At 39.5% G+C, this 18,211-nt stretch overlaps 1 protein-coding gene across 3 annotated transcripts in view; it reads right to left on the bottom strand.

Annotated features, from left to right (window-relative positions):
* The window catches only part of zfh1 (Zn finger homeodomain 1), a 173,603-nt gene that overhangs the window by 131,191 nt on the left and 24,201 nt on the right, over positions 1-18,211 (bottom strand). Inside the window, exon 1 of one of the 3 annotated variants that reach the window (XM_089867790.1) lies at positions 2,449-3,389. The exons of the other annotated variants lie outside the window; for them this stretch is intronic. Within the exon in view, the coding sequence (XP_089723916.1) occupies positions 2,449-2,485 (37 nt within the window). The 5' untranslated portion in view covers positions 2,486-3,389. Of the gene's footprint in view, positions 1-2,448; positions 3,390-18,211 lie in introns of those variants that run through there. 3 annotated transcript variants of the gene reach the window in all.

The following is an 18,211-nucleotide window of genomic DNA, read 5'->3' on the forward strand; positions in this document are numbered from 1 at the left end:
GAGAATCGATATGAGATGATCCGCGATTATCCAACGATAACTAAAAACAATGTTCTAATAAATAATTGTAAGGCCTGGACCCATACAAAATACAACTGACCACATAACCAAATAAGTTAAAATAAAATGGCGCATTTACAAATAAAAAATAAATAACAATAAGAATCGAGGAAAACACAGACTGCAGAAGAAAAAAAATTAAGTAGGAATATGGAGTTGGGAGAAATGAAATAAAAAAAGAAAATATATAAAAGGGGGTTCAAAAGCGTGGCAGGCATTTTGAAGTAATGGGAAAAAATTGAGAAATTGGAATTCGATTCGAACATTTCGAAAGCTTAGAAAAAATGAGTATGGAGAGACTCAGGAGTCAGAGTCAGTCGTTCGGTTATACCGTGTGTGTGGTAAACTGCGTGGTAACCCCGTAGAAAGGTTGCTAGGTCGGTGGTAAGACCGAGGTCCCAAGAAAAATCACAAGAAAAGAAAAAAAAAGAATACAGCAGCTAGCTAGCCTATCTAGAATTCTAGATACTAGACGATATAGACTCTTTTATTAAAAAAGTGTCAAAATAGCTGTGACAGCGTTTCCATTCTGTCTTTCTCTTCTGCTCTCCTTCAGTCTTATCCTTCAGTTCCCATTTCCCTTTCAAAAGGCGCGAAAGAGAGCGAGAGAAAGAGATGAAATGAAAATTAAAGAATACCTGTCCATAAAACGTCTAGCTATTTTCAGCACATTGCGATCTCTCAAGCGAATGTTTTCGTATTTCAACCTTATCTATCGGATTATTTATATCATATCCGCTTCACAAACACGTTCAATATTATATCATCTATGCATGGGTCTAATTTTTTAAAAGTATATCCATGACTTTGGGGGGCCCAACCAGGCACTTAACAATGTCCTGGATGCTGCCAGAGGCCCGCATTTGTTTCAAGATTATTTTGCCAGACACTAGGTCATGGGAGCAAGGTAAAAAGAGGCGGGCTTATTATTTATAACAACTTTATCACTTATAGACGAAGATTGCCTTATCAAATTAACAATTTGAACGACCTTTGACCCGCGTTTGGAGAAACAAATAATCTGGTAATGGAGACAAACATGTTTTCATGGAATTATAATTTGATGAGCAGCATCTTCGTTAAATCAAATTAATTAACATATTATTAAATGTAATATGAACCTTTCTTTTTAAAATAAAATATTGTTGGGTTTCTTGGGGGACAATTGAAGAATTCTCAAGCCTCACTCATACTTAATCATGTTTGAAAAGTATATCAATGTGGCCCGGGGTGATTCACCTCGCATTGGCGTATTTGCATTCCCTTTAAGGTATTGATAAAAACAACTTGAAATTTTCTTGGTAAAGATATCATTGTTTCCTGATAAGGTAAACATTTGTCAAAAGTACCGAAGGTTTAAGAATAAAAGAATAAAAGACTTGAAATTTTTTTTCTTTAAAGTTCAAAGTACAAATTCATCTGTATAACAAACATGACCACTTACTGATAAGGTATATTTTAGCAAAACAAGTTGATCAGGACCAAAGTTAAGCATTTCTCAACTTATTACAAGAGTAACCTACGCGAGCGGCTGTACAGGTACTTGTGAAAATTAACTAAAGCATTACGTAAAACTTTAGCTAAGCATTTGGCATAGGGCTTGGTACCTCCGACAAAGCCATATAAGGAACGTGAGAAAGAATAAAAGTGGCTAAATTAAAAATAACACCGTCCAGGTGAGAGTAATATTTCAACTGGAGTTATCATAACAAACCGTATCCTGTTTTTACAAACTCTAATTTGAGACTGCCATAAAATATATATACCCTTCTATCAATGTTACCTTTCCTATTTCAAAGAAAAAAATATTGAACTATGAACCCACACCCGCTTGCTTAAGTTTTAGGCCTAAATTACGAAACCATTTGAAGTGTTCGCGAATAAAATTTAAAAGAAAAAACCTTAAATGCTTTTAGGGTCGCTAGTAATCCGAAACGTAAGGCACAGGTATAAGGTAATTTTGAGGGGTGGGATACTTAATTTAGGGTATTATTCAACGCATGATATTTGCAGAAATTTTGTAAGTTGAAATTAATATTTTGGACATTGTTAACTACCTTTAATTAGGTCTATATTAATATTTTTACCTTATTTCTGAATTTGGTATATTAGGAGATTGTTCGACCTCTTGGGTAGTAAATAGTTCGCTACATAACATGGCGTAATATTTCACATACCTTGAAGGTAAAGCGTTTAATCACGTCTACACCATGCACCTTAAGGTTATAGTTCATTAAGATGAGTGGGAGGTACATAATGAGTAACGTATATAACCCATATGGTTCAAATAAATTTAGAAAAAATACGATTTTCAGGTATTTAAGCTATCAAACTTTGGAACGACCATTTAAAAAATCCAATGAATCAAAAAATGTATGCATCACTCACCCTTGACTTCGGAGGAATTTACACTAGCACGAAACATACCGTATAACAAGTGTTTGATTAAACGATTTCAAAAATTTTCTTTTAACTTAATATAAACTTAAAAGTTTTCTTCGAGGGTCTTTCGATATCTTTAAGAGTTTCTATTATCGCGGTAAGTGTCTTAAGACGACCATCAGTATCAAAGTCACCGTTGAAAATGGTTTAAAAGCAAAAATGGTTCCTCCGATTCCATAGTTCACCTATTATCACCTAAAACAACAAACCGATGTTTCTGAAGGCGGGTTGAAAAAGGAGGAAGGGGGGTGATACAGGGGCTAACTTTTCGACCTATATACTTTCGGGTCCCCCCCCGGAAGACGTCTTCTTCAGGTGCCCCTCTAGCGGCAAAGGCAAGGAGGGGGAGGGGATTAACCCCCGAGACCACGTGAGCTTGGAAGAAGGGGGCGGAACTAAATGCCGAGATAGAGATAAACCGAGAAAATGGGGGGGGGGGCGAGAGATAAAATGTTCGGGCGCGTGTTTCGTTTTTTTAAAAAAAAAGCGCCAACAACAATTTCCGGTCAAATTTTATCGAAGTGTTTCGGACTGGGGCGGATGTTGAAAGGGTTTCGAATTAGGTTTTCTCGGCGGGGAAAAGGTTAGGGACGGTGGTGATGCCTGGATGGGAGGTTTCATGGTCGGGACACGGAGGAAGGAGGACGCGGGATGTCCCTGGCTCGACTCGCGGTCTTAGCCCTCGGCTCCGCTGGCGTGGCTCTGTCTCGCGGCGGACGTTCGACTCCCGAGTCAAAGGGATCGTGAGAGGAGAGAAAACACTCGCTCCTCGGGAGCCGGAGACTCCGAGCCGCGTGCGTTGTGCAAAAGGGGACGAGAACCCAAAAAGGGGGGAGGAAATGGATCCTAGCAATCAATAAACTTGTTTCCGTCCCCCCCCCTTCGCCATCCCTTCAGACCTTCGCCCAAAACGACGGCGACGACGAACGTTCGGTTTTACCTAACTGATGACTACAAACTATAGACCCAAGACGCATCATGTAAGGACAGTCCCGTTACAAGACGTCATCGTATATCTCGTGACCTAAGACGCGGGGTTCGTATGACTAAGCTTTGCCTGGTAATTGAATTTGAACCGAGCGAAGTTAGGCCAGCGCAAAGACAGTATACTAACCTTCAACCCTTCATATACGCTATGAAATTTTAGGTTGAAATTTGAACCCTACAAAGATCAGCAATGATGCAATAACCAGGCAAGCGTTGCTTATAAAATATCCAATACCTCGCCTACAAGTACCCCCTCTTAAAAATCTAAAAGCCTATAAGCCAAAAAACAAGTAGACCTTTAGAAAAACAATCTAGGCGAGAGGAGAAGAAGAAGGGGAAGTTGGTATCCGTCCAACGTTTTAATTAAATCTATAGAAAAATCTTTAATAAAAACAATTCCCGAGAGGCGTCAAAATTATAAAACTCTACCTCTCCATGCATGCACTCTTTCCAAAGTAAGAGGTTTGCGAAAAGAAGCGCCAGAGAGAGGATAGCCAAGTAGAAGACAGTAAGAGGGGGTGAGAAAAAAAATCTCGGGTAACTCTTCAATCATATTTGGCCGCCTATCTTCTTCTCTTCGGGACCGTACGCGAGGTGATGGTCTGCGAGAGAAAACCCTTTAAAAGCAAAGGGAGAGAGAAAGAGAGAGGACCAATTTTTTTTGCACAAAACTTCCCCCCCCCTTTAGCACCCCCCCCCCCCTCAATCTAGAAGTCTCCCCGCAATGTTTCCTTAATCGATCACCTAGCTCTTTTTATTCCTATTGATTGGTTAATGCACTTTGGGGTAGGTATGGGTGGGATGGTGAAGTACCACCACCACCACCACCAGAGTGAGTAAGGATAGGAGGGCACCGTTGGGCATCGAAACGTATACACCTAAACCCACCTCAACCCTCTTTTTTTTTTTATTCTCGCGCCCTCCGGCCTATACTCCCATCAGAGAATGAGGAGAGAGAGAGGGACTCGGAGAGGCTGGATGCCAGGCTATAGGTAGCTCTCTACGATTTCTCGTCATAAGAAACCGCGTCTTAGCCTTAAAATAGTTTGCTTTGAAACAACAAAAGGATGTGGAAGATGGAAGAAGGACAGAGAGAGAGAGAGAGAAAAAAGTGAGGGTGGGATGGAATAGTGGGGGAAAGGGGGTTGAGAAGGAGCCGATAACCTCATTCGGGTCCTCTCTCCCAGGTATCAGGTGTCAGGCCACTGGGGGAGAACCGAAAGAATGGGAAAAGAACTTTGGCATATTTCCTCCTCCCCTTTTTCCTTCTTTCTAATTGGAGGACCGCTTGATTATGCTTAATTTTTCAGAAGTGGCCAAGAGGTTCATTGGAGTAACGATTCAAGAATCTGATCTTGCCTAGATAAAAACCATTTCTGTGCCTCTAGTAATAGATCGCAAGCTCTTGCACAAACAAAAACACTACCAAAGCATTCAATAACGAAGAAAATGCCACTAATAATAATCCTTAAATTTGTAGTAATTACTGACTCACTAAAAATTAAATGACCTTTCGAAGACAGTTAAGTGTCGTTAACTCAAATTCATCCTACTTCGCAGAATTTTACCATAAACAATCGCTGGCGGATCTAAGACTCACACTGGCCCAGAGATACGGATGAAGATGATTTTCAGGGGTATGGAAGAACGCATTTTTGCTCCTCATCGAGTCAAAAGAGAAAGAGTGAGAACGAGAGAGGAGAGAATAAGGGAAAAAGTGGATAGAGGTGAGTGGGTGGTTATGAATAAAGTAATTTATCGTAGCCGTAACCGTAAAAAGCCTACTGAGGGAAGAGGTTTTTTATTTCATTATCAGAAACGCTTCCAGAGCGCTTTATCCTTAAATTAATGCGTCCTCTTCCAGGTCTTTTAAAACTACTAGGATATATAGTGACTAGCCGCGACGCCAAACGCGTGGAATCAAGGAGCCAGCCAGGAGTTACGTAAGGTCTTTCAACTTTTTACCGACGGCTAGGTCTAGTAAAAATGGTTTTAAAGTATATAAACCGCATCCTGTATAATATATTATCTTCGAAGAATATTTAAACCATATTGAAAAGCAAAAATAATTCCGAGAAAAAAACCATATATATATATATATATATATATACAATACTGTTATTGTTTATGTTTACTACCTTTAAACTGGAAACGATTGTAAAGTAAATCTATTATAATTTTCCTTCAAAACAGTGACGTCATATCTCTCGTGAAAGCTTACAGAGTACTTTCCCAAAAAAACATTGCCTTCGCCCCTGTATTACAGACTCACCTTCTGAGCAGCAACGTACAAGAAAAGCCTAACAACCAAGGGGGATCTTTAAAGCTAAAACTTCAGTCAAAAATTTGGGAAAAGTTTCAAGAGGAATTCCAAAAAATATCGATAAGTAAATCATAGCGTATATAAAATTTAAATCATATAATCAAAAGAATAAATAAAGCTTAAAATTAAAAGTTCCTTCGCGGCGGCGAAACTATAACACTCGAACGAAAAGTACAGGCCTACGTCCCGAGTGGGTGCGGATGTAAGAATACAAAAGCCTTTAAATCTTATTGTAAAGACTCAAAATGGGTTATATCTTTCCATATAGAAAATTTAGCGCGAAAAGAGAAAAGAGTTAATTCCTTAAAACAATCTCGAGCCACGTGCATCCTGACTCCTCTTTCGTATATAGTTTTATATCCTATAATACTTAAAAGCATCTCCCCATTATATAATTCAACGCTCTTTTCTCCATAGCAGTCTCTAAATGATGATGAGGGGGTCCAAACTCGACGACGATTTTTCCCTAACAACTAGAGGAGAGAGTGAGAGAAAACTCTTTCGTTTCTCTTAACGCGTGTGTCCCCATCATATAAAATTCGTGCCACAACGCGTAAACACTCGAAATTCCTTAAAACACAATTCTGCATAGCCCCCCCCCCCTTCTTTTCCAACGCCGTGGTGCACTTTTGTTTCGAAAACCATCAAAATTCCTAGGACGGCCCTTTTAATTCGTATAGAGAGAGAGAGAAAGAGTAAGAAGGGTTTTAGGGGGGTCTAAAGCTCGTTAGAACCTAAAAGCGAGAATTATTTCTATAACAAGTCGCTTTTCAAAAGACAAACAAGAAGAGGAGGGTGCTCTATGTATGTGTATGTGTATACGTGTGATGAGGGGAGAAATTTCCTAAAAGAGCGTGCATGAGGACAAGCAGAACCTCTCGGAGGGGGAATTTACAGTATACAGGGTGTGGTAAACAATTCCGTATGTCAAAAATGCCAAAAGTATCAAGTAGATCGAAGACCCGAGACCATCCTGGACACATGCCGTGGATATTGACACCTTCTGAAGTCAATTAAAGTTCTTAGTAGATAATACCAATAAAAAAAATCAAAACGCAAGAAACTCAATTGAATTCTTCCAAATTGTAAAAAATTCGCAATTCAAACCAATTTAGATGTGATCCCGCGGTTTTTGAAGGTAAGGTACACTTTGGGTCTTTTCGACTCGTTCCCTGATTTTTCGATTGACTAATTCCAGTGCAGATCATTAAGAAACACCCTGTATGGGCAAAGAATGATGTAGGATATTTTAGGGATGCTCTAAACGTCAGAAGTATGAGGGAGTAAAACGGTCGGCACTCAGGTGTGACGATATCAGGAAAGGTTTTATACCTCTCTCTCTCTGAAAACGCGTGAAGCGAACTAGATAAAGAGAAGAGATGAGCATCCAGTTGAGCTTGGCGTGTGCCGCGAGGCACTTTGCGCTATCCTTTCACCTTTTTAAACCTTATCTCGTACTCGATTACCTTTCGCCCCCTGCATGGAACGTCGTTGGTAAAGGTTGCGGGAGTTAATCTCCCCCGTTTGCTTCCGCCTCTAAATAGCCAGGTATAAACTGCAGAAAACCTCTCCCTCCCTTCCTTCCCTTATTATCTCTGGCCTTTTCGGTTCAGCTGTCAGGGCAAGGCCGAGGGCCAAAATGAAATTAGGCCGAAGTAATGAGACCGATGAGAGTAATCCCTCAGGTAGAAAAGCTAAAGGAGGCGCGAATAGATTTGACGGACGGCCAAAGCTGAAGGAGGAGGGATGCCTTTAAATTTAAACCTTCATTGTCATTTATAGAGCCATAGAATCCAAGGATATATTTATGAGAGAAGCTATTACGGGTTTTAGTCCGCAAACAGGGTTCGTATAAGATTTTCAAGATTGGAGGGACTTATCAAACTATATCAACTGCTGTTTAAATAATCTTTAGCTACATCCAAAAATAATTCGACATGAGATCGTCTTGCTGTTGCTTTATTACCGCACTGCGTCTCCAATAGACCATTTCGATATAACTAAGAGGAAAGACACGTGGGTAAAACGTTACCTTCCATCTTGCTTTTTGGCGCCTGCGCTGTAATCTTATTGTATCATTAAAGTGCGCAAAGACGGATGGCAATGCATCAACCCCCTTGCATATCCCAATACCGATTGTTGCCTACCCCCTTCTTTACGTCGAAAAGGTCTATTCCCGACTTAAGAACCTTCTTCCAAATCCAATTAAATTCCCATAATGGTATACGAACCATGAACTTCCCAAAATCATCGCGATATAACTGCATGCAGCCAAAAGCGCAAGTCGCCTAAAACCCTTAATAGATAACTGCAAAGTTAAACCGCTTCCGTTTTGCATGGCGCTAAAATTGAAAATATGCCCTTACGTGTATAGTTCCCCTATATATGTATATTTCCAACAATCTAGTTCGCTAAATTCCTGAGTCCCTTCCATTATAGGCAAAGGGGACCTGGGACCGGGACAGGGGGGAAGAAGTACCTTTATCGCGAACGTATGAAACCAACCGACGTTCAAGATCTTTATTGGTTCAATTACGGAAGGTTACGTCGTTACCTGAACGACACGACGGACGGAATTTAACGTCTCTCTTCTCTCTCAGAACCTTTCCCGCGCTCTCAAAGTTCTATACCTTCCCAAGCAATATACGTATTTAGGATAAGGGTAGGGTGCTGCGAAACTAGAAACGTCGTATACTCGCAACGTTACGAGAGTGGTACGTAATTAATAGCGACACTAAAGGCGAAAGAGCTAATTAACCTTAACTGGCTCCGGCGAGTTGATCGAGATTGTCCGCTCGGCCAAGATTCAAATTCGACTCAATTAAGCGAGGGCTTCTCTCTCATACGTATACGCCAAGCAACCCCCAACCCATCCGCCTTTAACCCTACACGCTTCAAGACTTGGCGTACTCGATTTCGAGTATAAAGCCGAAGACACTCTCTAGAATTAATAGGAAAATTATGATTAGAGCTAGGTGAGAAAGAATCCGTTATATCGTATATGGTTCGTTCACCAAAACACAGGGTGTTTAGTAAAAGTCTGCGTTCCACGAAGGAATTTAGTTCGAAGGAGCTCCAAACTGACCCGATTTGAGACGCGTCATCAACAACTGTAGCTGAGAAGGTTGTTTCCAAATTTCACAGCAAATTATTCACTAATCTGTTCTCAAATAGTGCATAATCACAACTTAACAACGTTTAAGTTAAAAACCTCATGTTTCGAAGCCATGGTGTTGGCATATTGATCCAGCGTTCTTCATATAACGTACCATATGAATTTGAGCGAGACTTTTACAAGACACCCTGTTTACTGAAACGCCGAAAATGGTCTAGATAGCTGGCAAAATTTGCATGTGGTTTGAGAATCTATCTTTTGAAGTTGACATTACGGAATGGGTCGAGAACCTCGGCGTTTATGAGTGTATCTTAACATTACTGTAGTGCAAAACAATTATAAGAATATATATATTGGAGCAATATGAGGAGCAACATCCAATATTGAACAGTTTTGGCCTACCACAAGCACGTTTCGACGCAGCTAAACTTCAGTAACACAAGAGCCTCATGTACAAAGCCGTTTCAGTTATTGGAGTACAACTACCAAGAGTAAATAAACTTGCAGTTGAAATCAATCAGTTTTCTGGAATGTGTGGTCGAAAAACTAGCCAAATTTCAATCTGTTTCTTTGCACTCTTAATAAATACACTCTTGAAGAAATCTTAATGAAAGACTTAATCTTTAGAATGAAAAATAAATAAAGGGGATAATATGTAAGGTAAGTGTCGATGGTTGCTAGATTGCAAAAGGGGTACCACGTGACGCATATCCTTGGAGGCGCAGAAACCGACTAATCCTCTATGATTTAGCTTTCTCCGTTCCGTTTGTCAAGAGAAATAACCCCACACGAGCTCAGAAAAGCAGAGTTTAACCCGTGCCTACATCCTAGGAATTCCCCCTTTGGTGCAATGTTGGTTGAACTGATGGGTACCATACCAGCGTACGAAACGAAACGATCTGGTCTTAAAAGTGAGAAAACCGGACGTTAATGACCATTCGGGAGGGTGTGTCCCCGGATAGAAAGATCAGGCTATATAATATCGAGAATCCGCGTTAAAGATACCTTATATAGACGCAGTCATAGGTGCAGGAGGCCGGGGTATATAATAAAAGACCATAGAAAGTAAGCTAGCAAAAGACCGTCCAGAAGGAAAACGAGCTGTTTGTCTAGAATAAATGACCTCGGGCCTTGCGTTGCGGAGCGGCAATTATTGCTATTACCTCTCTCTCTCTCTCTCGCTTGCTCTTCTCTTAGCGAGAACCAAGATGGAAAATTGTACAGCCAAGTCGATAGGCAACTTAATCACCGTCGAATGTCTATATAGACAACCATCTCACTTACCTCCCATTCGCAAATACTGGATGAATACAGTTAAGCCTACTTCTTCCCTGCAGAAAACGTTGTTTCCCTACCTATAACCTCATTCACGAATTCTTGAAGAATACGCGTTATCTTTCTCTTAAATACGCGATAATGTTCTTGATGAGGTTAAGCTTGGAAACTGTCTCTCTATCTTTGTGAAAGGTAATATCGATATTTTCTCATAGGCATTATTTTCTATATTATTGTTCTAAGAATTTTTTCCTTATTTTCTTTTGCTTTTTGCCGAATAGTAAAAGTCAATAAAATATAGGGTGGTATGAGCTCCATCAGGGGTCTCTTTCTGGCTATTATAACAGGCTGAAATTGGTTTTTCACTTACTCTCTATTATATAAAGAGAAGAACGTCGCTTAGGAGAGCCCGAGAAACACCGTTAAGCGACTCGTAATAACAGTGTTAAGAGCTAGAGCCCGTCGAGACAATTGCAATCCATTTTAACAACAACACCTTCTCTAAGCCTAACTCATGACCACCACCACTACCGTTGCTAAAGGGGAGACTATAGGGTCTTAACTCTCATTGCCAGTTTTCGGTTTTCCCTTCTTCTCTTAACCTATAGGTCTTTTCTCTCTAGCTTCAATCTACTTCTCAGTAGCCCCCAAATTACCACCTTCATTTAGAGGTACACAAACAGGGCAATTTAAAAAGAGGGTTATAAAATATTGATAAAGATATTAAGCCTCGGTGACTTATGGACCATGGTTTTTCACGACGTGTAAAAACGTTTTCGACAGATTTATAAACCATATAGTTTTTGACCTCGGATAAAGATTGTGGGAAAAAAACATCAAACAGAACGTTACAAAACGCCTGGAAAAAAATGTTGCAATCTTAACACTTAGGTGCGAATCAAGCAGTTAAAATAGTTTCACATGGGAATTTAGTGGAAAAGCAGACGACGCGCTTTCGATGGTTTCTTTATAGGGGCCATTAACCCAGGCATGTCTATGAACTCGGCTGTAATCATTCAAGGTAATCTTTAATTAATATATGTTTTAAAATCCGTATCCATTCCCAAACAAATTAAGAAAGTTCCTTATTTTCCAATTAAAAAAAAGAACGAAAATTGAAACAAATTCTTAATGACCCCCAATCTCATTTTCACACCTAATAAACTCTCCCCATCATTAATTACAGTGTTAATTATTATAAAATGGATTTAATGCACATAAAATCATTCACCCACCTCGAAAGAACTAAGACTACCTTCTCAGAAAAAAAAAATTCCAAGAAAAGAAAAATGGAATCGAAATAATAATGTTCTTTCAGAAGGGAAAACCATATTTAAAGAAGTTAGAAAGGCGACTGTAGCAGCAAAAGTAGCTGGTTCGGCTTCATTATAAAATCAGCCGTAATAAAAGGAGCTTGAAATTAATAGTCCTAGGGTATTGGATGAGTTGTAGGAAAGGAGAGAGGGGGAGAGAAGAAGGAAGGCAAGAAGGTGTAATATTCAGGCCGTGCAAGGTAGATTCATGAATATTAATTAGGTGGCAGCCGCGTTGCCATTCTTCTTGCCAAGATTAGACCGAAAGAGGTATAGGAAGGAGTAAGAACAGGAGTGGAAAAGAGAATAAAAAAACCTTAGAAATTTGCATTTATACGGAGTGGCACCACCGCGCTTGGATTTCGTTACGGTAGGCCTTTGACCATAATTTTTATTTAAATCGAGGCGACAGTAGCTCGCGCCTGCACCTTTCCTAATTTTTTTAGGTTGAATATCGACCAAGTTTAAGGGCGCTAGCTAAGTGTCTGTACCATACCCGGGTTCCCACCTTGGTACTCGGTACATTCTGCAAATGAAAACTATACAGCGTCTATCCTCCTCTCCTTGGCGTAATCAAAGTGAAAATGCTAAATCTACTTGGTACCTTTTTCGTCATATACGTATAGAAGTCGATAACGGGAGTAGAGTTACAGTAGGAAAGGTGCATGGGGGTATTGGGGTTTGGATGGTGGCCGGGCGTACCACGGACTTAATCCCAAGGATTCCAGGGATCCCTACCTCGACAAGATATCGCTAATGTCAAGCCATCTACCCCCCGACCGTCGAGGCGACCGCAAAAGACTTACAAACTCAACTTCGCGAAACCTTTACCGGTATGCAAAATTATGCAAGTTTTACTTTTTTTTTCTTTTCGTTTTAGATTATTCCGTTTTTTTTTTGTTGAAGGTAAGAGTTTGAGGAAGGCTATCCCTACATTCCCATCACCTTTTTTTCGTTTCTTTAGAATTTTATGAAGGTCCCAGAAAAATTGTTTTGGACGTGGTTTTAATAAAAGTTTCATGCATAGAAGGGTTTCCAAAATTATGAGGTAAAACAACTGTATATAATTTTGTTGGTATTTTGGTAAAACTATTTTAAACAACTTGCTATTGAAGAACAGTTTGCAAAGTAGAGAGGAACCATAACCTTTGAAGTTTGTTTCAACTCTAGCATTGGTGCATCGTGGGATAAACATTTCTACAGGGGTAACTGATAATAAATGCCCAGGACAAACCGCTTCATCTAGAAGGTTGAAAATTTGCAGGGACGTTACTCTTAAGTAGTAGGCAAAGACTTGGAAAGATTTTTTCAATACGTGGCCATCTTGAAAAATGGCGGACAGAAATGTAGAAAACTTTATAAAATAAATTTGGTGCGTTTCAACGTATTTCACTTAATATTTAGTAGATGGGCTTTATTTGTTTTCGGGTTCTATTTGCCCCATATTTAAAAATGGCCGACGGAAAAGTAATAAAAATATCCCAACGGGTTGCCTTTGACCCTAGTTACGAAATAAAAACGTAAAAAACAGTCGTGGCCTAAACTATGAAGAAAAACGGCAAAACGCTGCAATAAACACTATAAATTCGAAGAAATAAACGAAAAATAGGGTCATTCCAAGAAAAGGTAAAAATACCATAAAGGTAGCTAGCGAAAGAAATAAATGGATATACCTACAGAGAGGGAGTGAGCCAGGTTTTTATACTTATTGCTTGAAATTAGGTTCCAAAGGTCATATAAGCAAGCCTTATATATAAATGAATCGACTGGCAAAAGGGGCCCGCGCCCACCCGATGCCAGATGCTGGCACCATTACGGGGGCAGAACAGTCGATAGGAACACCAAGCGCATTATTGCTTAAAGGGAACAAATTGATTCCCCTCTTCCATCTTCACTCTCTCTCCTTCCTAACCCTTGGTTAGCTAAACTAAAGGGAAGCGGCCGTTTTCCATCATCGAGGCAGTATAGCGTTTTCACACCGGCGGCGGCGGCGGAAGAGTGAGAGCGATCACTAATTCCATACAGGTATACCCAAGTATAAAGGAGTACGACGTACCATGAGGCGGATGGTTCGAACACCGATTATGGATTATCCAAAACTCCATGGCAAGCTATAGCCGAGTTCAATCGCGAGTAGGCCCAATTAGTTTCGAGTGACGAATCGAAGGGGGGTCCCTGACGGATAAAGTGGTCGGAGAGTTAGGTCCGTGCGCGCGCCATCAATGAAAGGATGATGACCAAACCTTAATAATCATAGTTTATATATACAACGGGATAAATAATGACCTAGGGTAAAAACTATACGGTAGAGTTTATGTTAGTGGCAGCTAGCTTCAATTATTGACAATTGTTCATTATGCACTTAAACATTCAAAAGCCATGCAGCCGAATCCTTAATACTAGATTGAATCCAGGTGGGGCGTACGACTAATTTTGACAGGCCGGGAGATATGGGATTCAATATATGACGAGTCGTATATATGCGGTTCATTGAAACCGGGTTCAATTGGGCCGAACCATATTTTTATCGATAGGCAATTATATTTATATATCTAAATTATATAATTAGGAAACGGTCAGTTTATAATGCGGATAGGGTGATTCATTGTTAAAATATGACGTCAGTATAAGTAACAGTTGTTTCAATTTGCTTAGAGGTATTTATAATTTAAACATCACATTAAATCCAGCAATTTTCAAACTATGTTATAAATGATGTTAAAATTAATTTAATTATATTTTGATTAACTTCCTATATATAGCTATAGTTAAAAATATAAGATGGGCACCGTGAAGTATAATTTATAGTTAAATGAAGATAGATAAAAATAAAACGAAGATAAAGAAGCTGAACTCGTGCATGCACTGATCAAATCGAATACCGCATTTAGAAGGATGCATCAAAAACTAAGTAATAAATTGGTAAAAGTAAAAATGACCGATAAAGCTAGGGAAGAAGCTAGCCAGTAACAAACGACCAATTGCTCGGATCAGTAAAACTCACTTAGCCCACCCTCTATGCCCACCCCGGAAACTTATACCGCCCTCCCTTCAACCCTATACCTCCTCAATTTTTTCACTATCCTTACCTTATACCTTACATTGACTCGGCAGGGGCAAAAGCGACCTATAAGGAAAAAAAAAATAACCCCCAAAAGAAGAAAGAAAAGAAGGAAAAAAAGGCCCTCAGTTTCCATCACGGCTGGAAAAACCATTTGGAACAGCCGCGCGAATAGATGCTACCAAAGGAAAAAGAGAGAGGTACCTCAGGAAGTCAGGAAGAGTAAAAAAAGGGGGGGGGGGACCAAGGAATCATACGGAGCAAGGGCAACTCCAGGAGGAGTAAGGGGAAGAAGCGCCCGTCCAAAGATTTTCTTCGACTTGTTCCTGGCCCTGTTTTCTTCTTTCAAAGTACAAAACCAGAAACCATTTACTTTTTATTTTTTTCTTCGCTTTTTTTTTCTAGGAGCGAAAAAGAGAGAGAGAGAGAAATGTTCCTAAAGCTGGAGTCAAAAATTCGTCCAAAAAAGGAGGTACTGCAAGGGGCTGGCTGCTGCGGAGAGAGAATTCTCAATTTTAAAGGAGAATTAACTGAAGGAAAGCATGCATATTGCGAATGGATGAAAATATGATCAGAAATCATTGAGATTAGGTAAGCCTTGCAAATGCAAGTAGGGTTATGTTACTGGCCACTCTCTTTAGTATATCCTGTTTACCCTAGTCACCTTGAAAAATAAGGCTCGTCTCCACGTGGACTTAGTTCACCCGAGTTCACTACACACAGAGGGACGTAAGCCGACTCGCACTGCCTCTAGCGGCGCTTCTTGGCGCGATAGAAATAACCCAAGAAGGTGACATCCCCCGCCCCTATGGTTTTTGCATCTCTTCTGAAATTAATAGAATAGTCTATAAAGAATTTTTACATATAATCACTATAGTTTAAAAGTCATATTAGCCACTGCAGCTAAATGGCGCTGTAGTTCCCATGAAAAACCGTGCGACACATTTTGAATTGGAAGTCAGTCAGTCAGTTCCCCTTTAACGAATCAGGATTGTGGCAAAAACGGGAGGTAAAAAGACTGTAGGAGACTGGAAAACTCTCAGATACACGTGGCCGATAAAACGGTTGGAAGAAAAAGAAAGAGGAGCCTACACTAAAGGGAAAAAAGGAGGCAAACGTGGGGCAGTCTGAGTCTCTAAGAAAGGTCGGGGGTGGATGGTGGATGGTCTCTCTCTCTTTTATTTTTACTTATATGAAAGATATTCTTTCTTTCCAGATTTTTTCACACTCCTACTGATCTTTCTCTCTTCCTCCTCCCTTGGTTTTTGGTATTGGTGTTCAAGGCACAACGCGGGAGGTATCCCCTGTAAGAAATAGGTGCAGATTCTCGGCTCAGATATCCATCCATACGGGGGAGCGAGTAGGAGCATCATCATTCCATCAAGGTTTGGGTTAAGACTAAAGAGGGCCACGAATGTTGGGAGTGGGGGGTCGAAAATGAACTATTCCGGTAAAGAATTCGGGTTATTTTGATTATCGTAAATATTTGGGGAGAAAGAAAACCTGCATGGTATGATGGGTAAGCGTTTGCTTGATCTACTGGACGGATAAGAATTAACGGTGTATGGTACGCGATTTACCAAAAAAAAAAAAAAAAATCACTTTTTCGGTGTACTGTAACAAACACGCGAGATTTAATGGTATAAGATAATGGATATTTTGTACTATTGAAGTCATTGCTACGACAATTGTATTTGGTTGGAAGATATTTCAAGAGTGTGGTCCCAAAAGAGAATATTTGAAAATGTAGCATATAAGAGCAGAAATATGTCGCTAATTGTTGCCGCTTACAATATTTGTTTTTAATTTAACTCAAATGAAAGAATTACTCTAAATTTCTTAACCCTAACAAATTATCAAAATGTTTTGTAAATAGATAACTCACAAATGACTGGCAACACTTGTCTGTAGTTTAAACAACATTTTACAGTGAAAAAAAAAGGGGGATTAAGAAATTATGAGAGAGAGAGAAAAACTACAACCTTAGACACCATCCCTTCAAGCCTTCCCCATTCGCATAAGTAAAAGTTCAAGTTATAGCATCTTAATAGGTGCTTTCAGAAGTGAACCCTATCAGAACGTACACCTACACCCCGACATAAAAAAAAACACAAGCCATGATCGCAGACCAGAGCTCACACTAACTGTACACCCAACCCTTTTTACACCAACAGCCCAACCAACCAACCGCAAGTTATGGAACAGAACTTTATAAAAAGACCATTAAACTAGGCAACCTACACAGTACAGTAGAGAGCGAAAAAAAAGAAACACAGCACAAAGCTATAAAAATATACTAGTGTCGAAGTAGGGTTAAGGTCTTTTTTTTTTTTACCACCATGCATACATGCATGCACCATCCTTGTTCAAAGGTATAATAACCTTTTTCCTTGAACGTAAAAAAACACCTAGATTCACCTCTCAGGGGAAACTAGCGAGTTTATTAGCGAAAAACCTTGTCCAGGAACGTTCGTAAAAATATATATACCAAAGGGGGTTGGGTTGGTTAGGTAAGAGAGAGAGGGAAGAGAGTCAGAATCAGCAGAGTGTGAGTGAAAAAAATTCCAATTAACGGTGCAGCCTTTATAGGCTAGGTACCTTCTTACATAGGTCTTAATTAAGTTAGCTTTATTATACAAAAACATCACCCTCCCCCTACCGTACCATGTATTTTTTTGTACCTGGCTGGGGAATTATTTAGGCAGTGTTTTATAAAAAAACAAAAAAATAATAATATAAAATAACCCCTGATAATTTGATAATGGGAGGAAGTCTGCTTAAATTAATATTTTCAAATTAGCTAGGTGTATACGTACGTATATGCTACATACATTTATGAATAAATTAAAATTTACTATGAATAATTACACACCTAGAAATGTTGGAGTTAATTAAACTGCGATTTTGTTAGAAACAAATTCCGTGTCAGGATGTTGAAATTTAAATTTTATTGGCAGAATTAAATAAATTCTTGTAAACGTAATGTTATCAGGTAGCTAGCTAGCTAACTCTAATTTTCGTTGCCGTCCGTGTATGTTTCGTAAAATTTGTTTTGGCGTTGGAGATAGAGATATTTTGAAGTTTAGAGAGAGAGGGGCGAGAGAAAGATGGGGGGTGGGTGTTTAGGGTTTGAGTTTGTTTATCCAGTTAATTATGTTTTGGTTGGCCAGCGAAGCCCTACATGATAATTGCTATAAACCTGGATTGGATTTTAACACGTTGATTACACGCCACACTGTTTAAAATTTAACTGGGAGATACCCCTACCATACACACGTTAATTACAAGGGTTTTAATTTAATTTTAGAAATGGTTATATACATATATATATATATAAACAAATATAATTGAAAAATTTCTCAAAACTTCGTTAGTTAGCTTTCGTTTTGCATGGACGGGGGGTTTCGTTCGCGCTGGTTGGTTTTTTAATTCCCCTCAATAATTTTGTTCAAAGAATGTCATTAGACTGGGTGCGAACTTGTCTAAGTTAGAGAATTACATAGATGATGTGAGGAAGTTATATAAGATAGATTTGCCCCCCTAAAAAATGTAGGGGGCGAAAGATCGCCGTTAGAGAATAAGGTAAACGAAACGAACCCGCGGCGGGGTCACCGACGAATATAAAAACAAGATGG

The sequence above is a fragment of the Phalangium opilio genome, unplaced genomic scaffold, assembly GCF_054372755.1.
Source record: "Phalangium opilio isolate 3A_F unplaced genomic scaffold, DU_Popi_V2 ptg000024l_1, whole genome shotgun sequence".
In the NCBI taxonomy this organism is placed as follows: Eukaryota; Metazoa; Arthropoda; class Arachnida; order Opiliones; family Phalangiidae; genus Phalangium; species Phalangium opilio.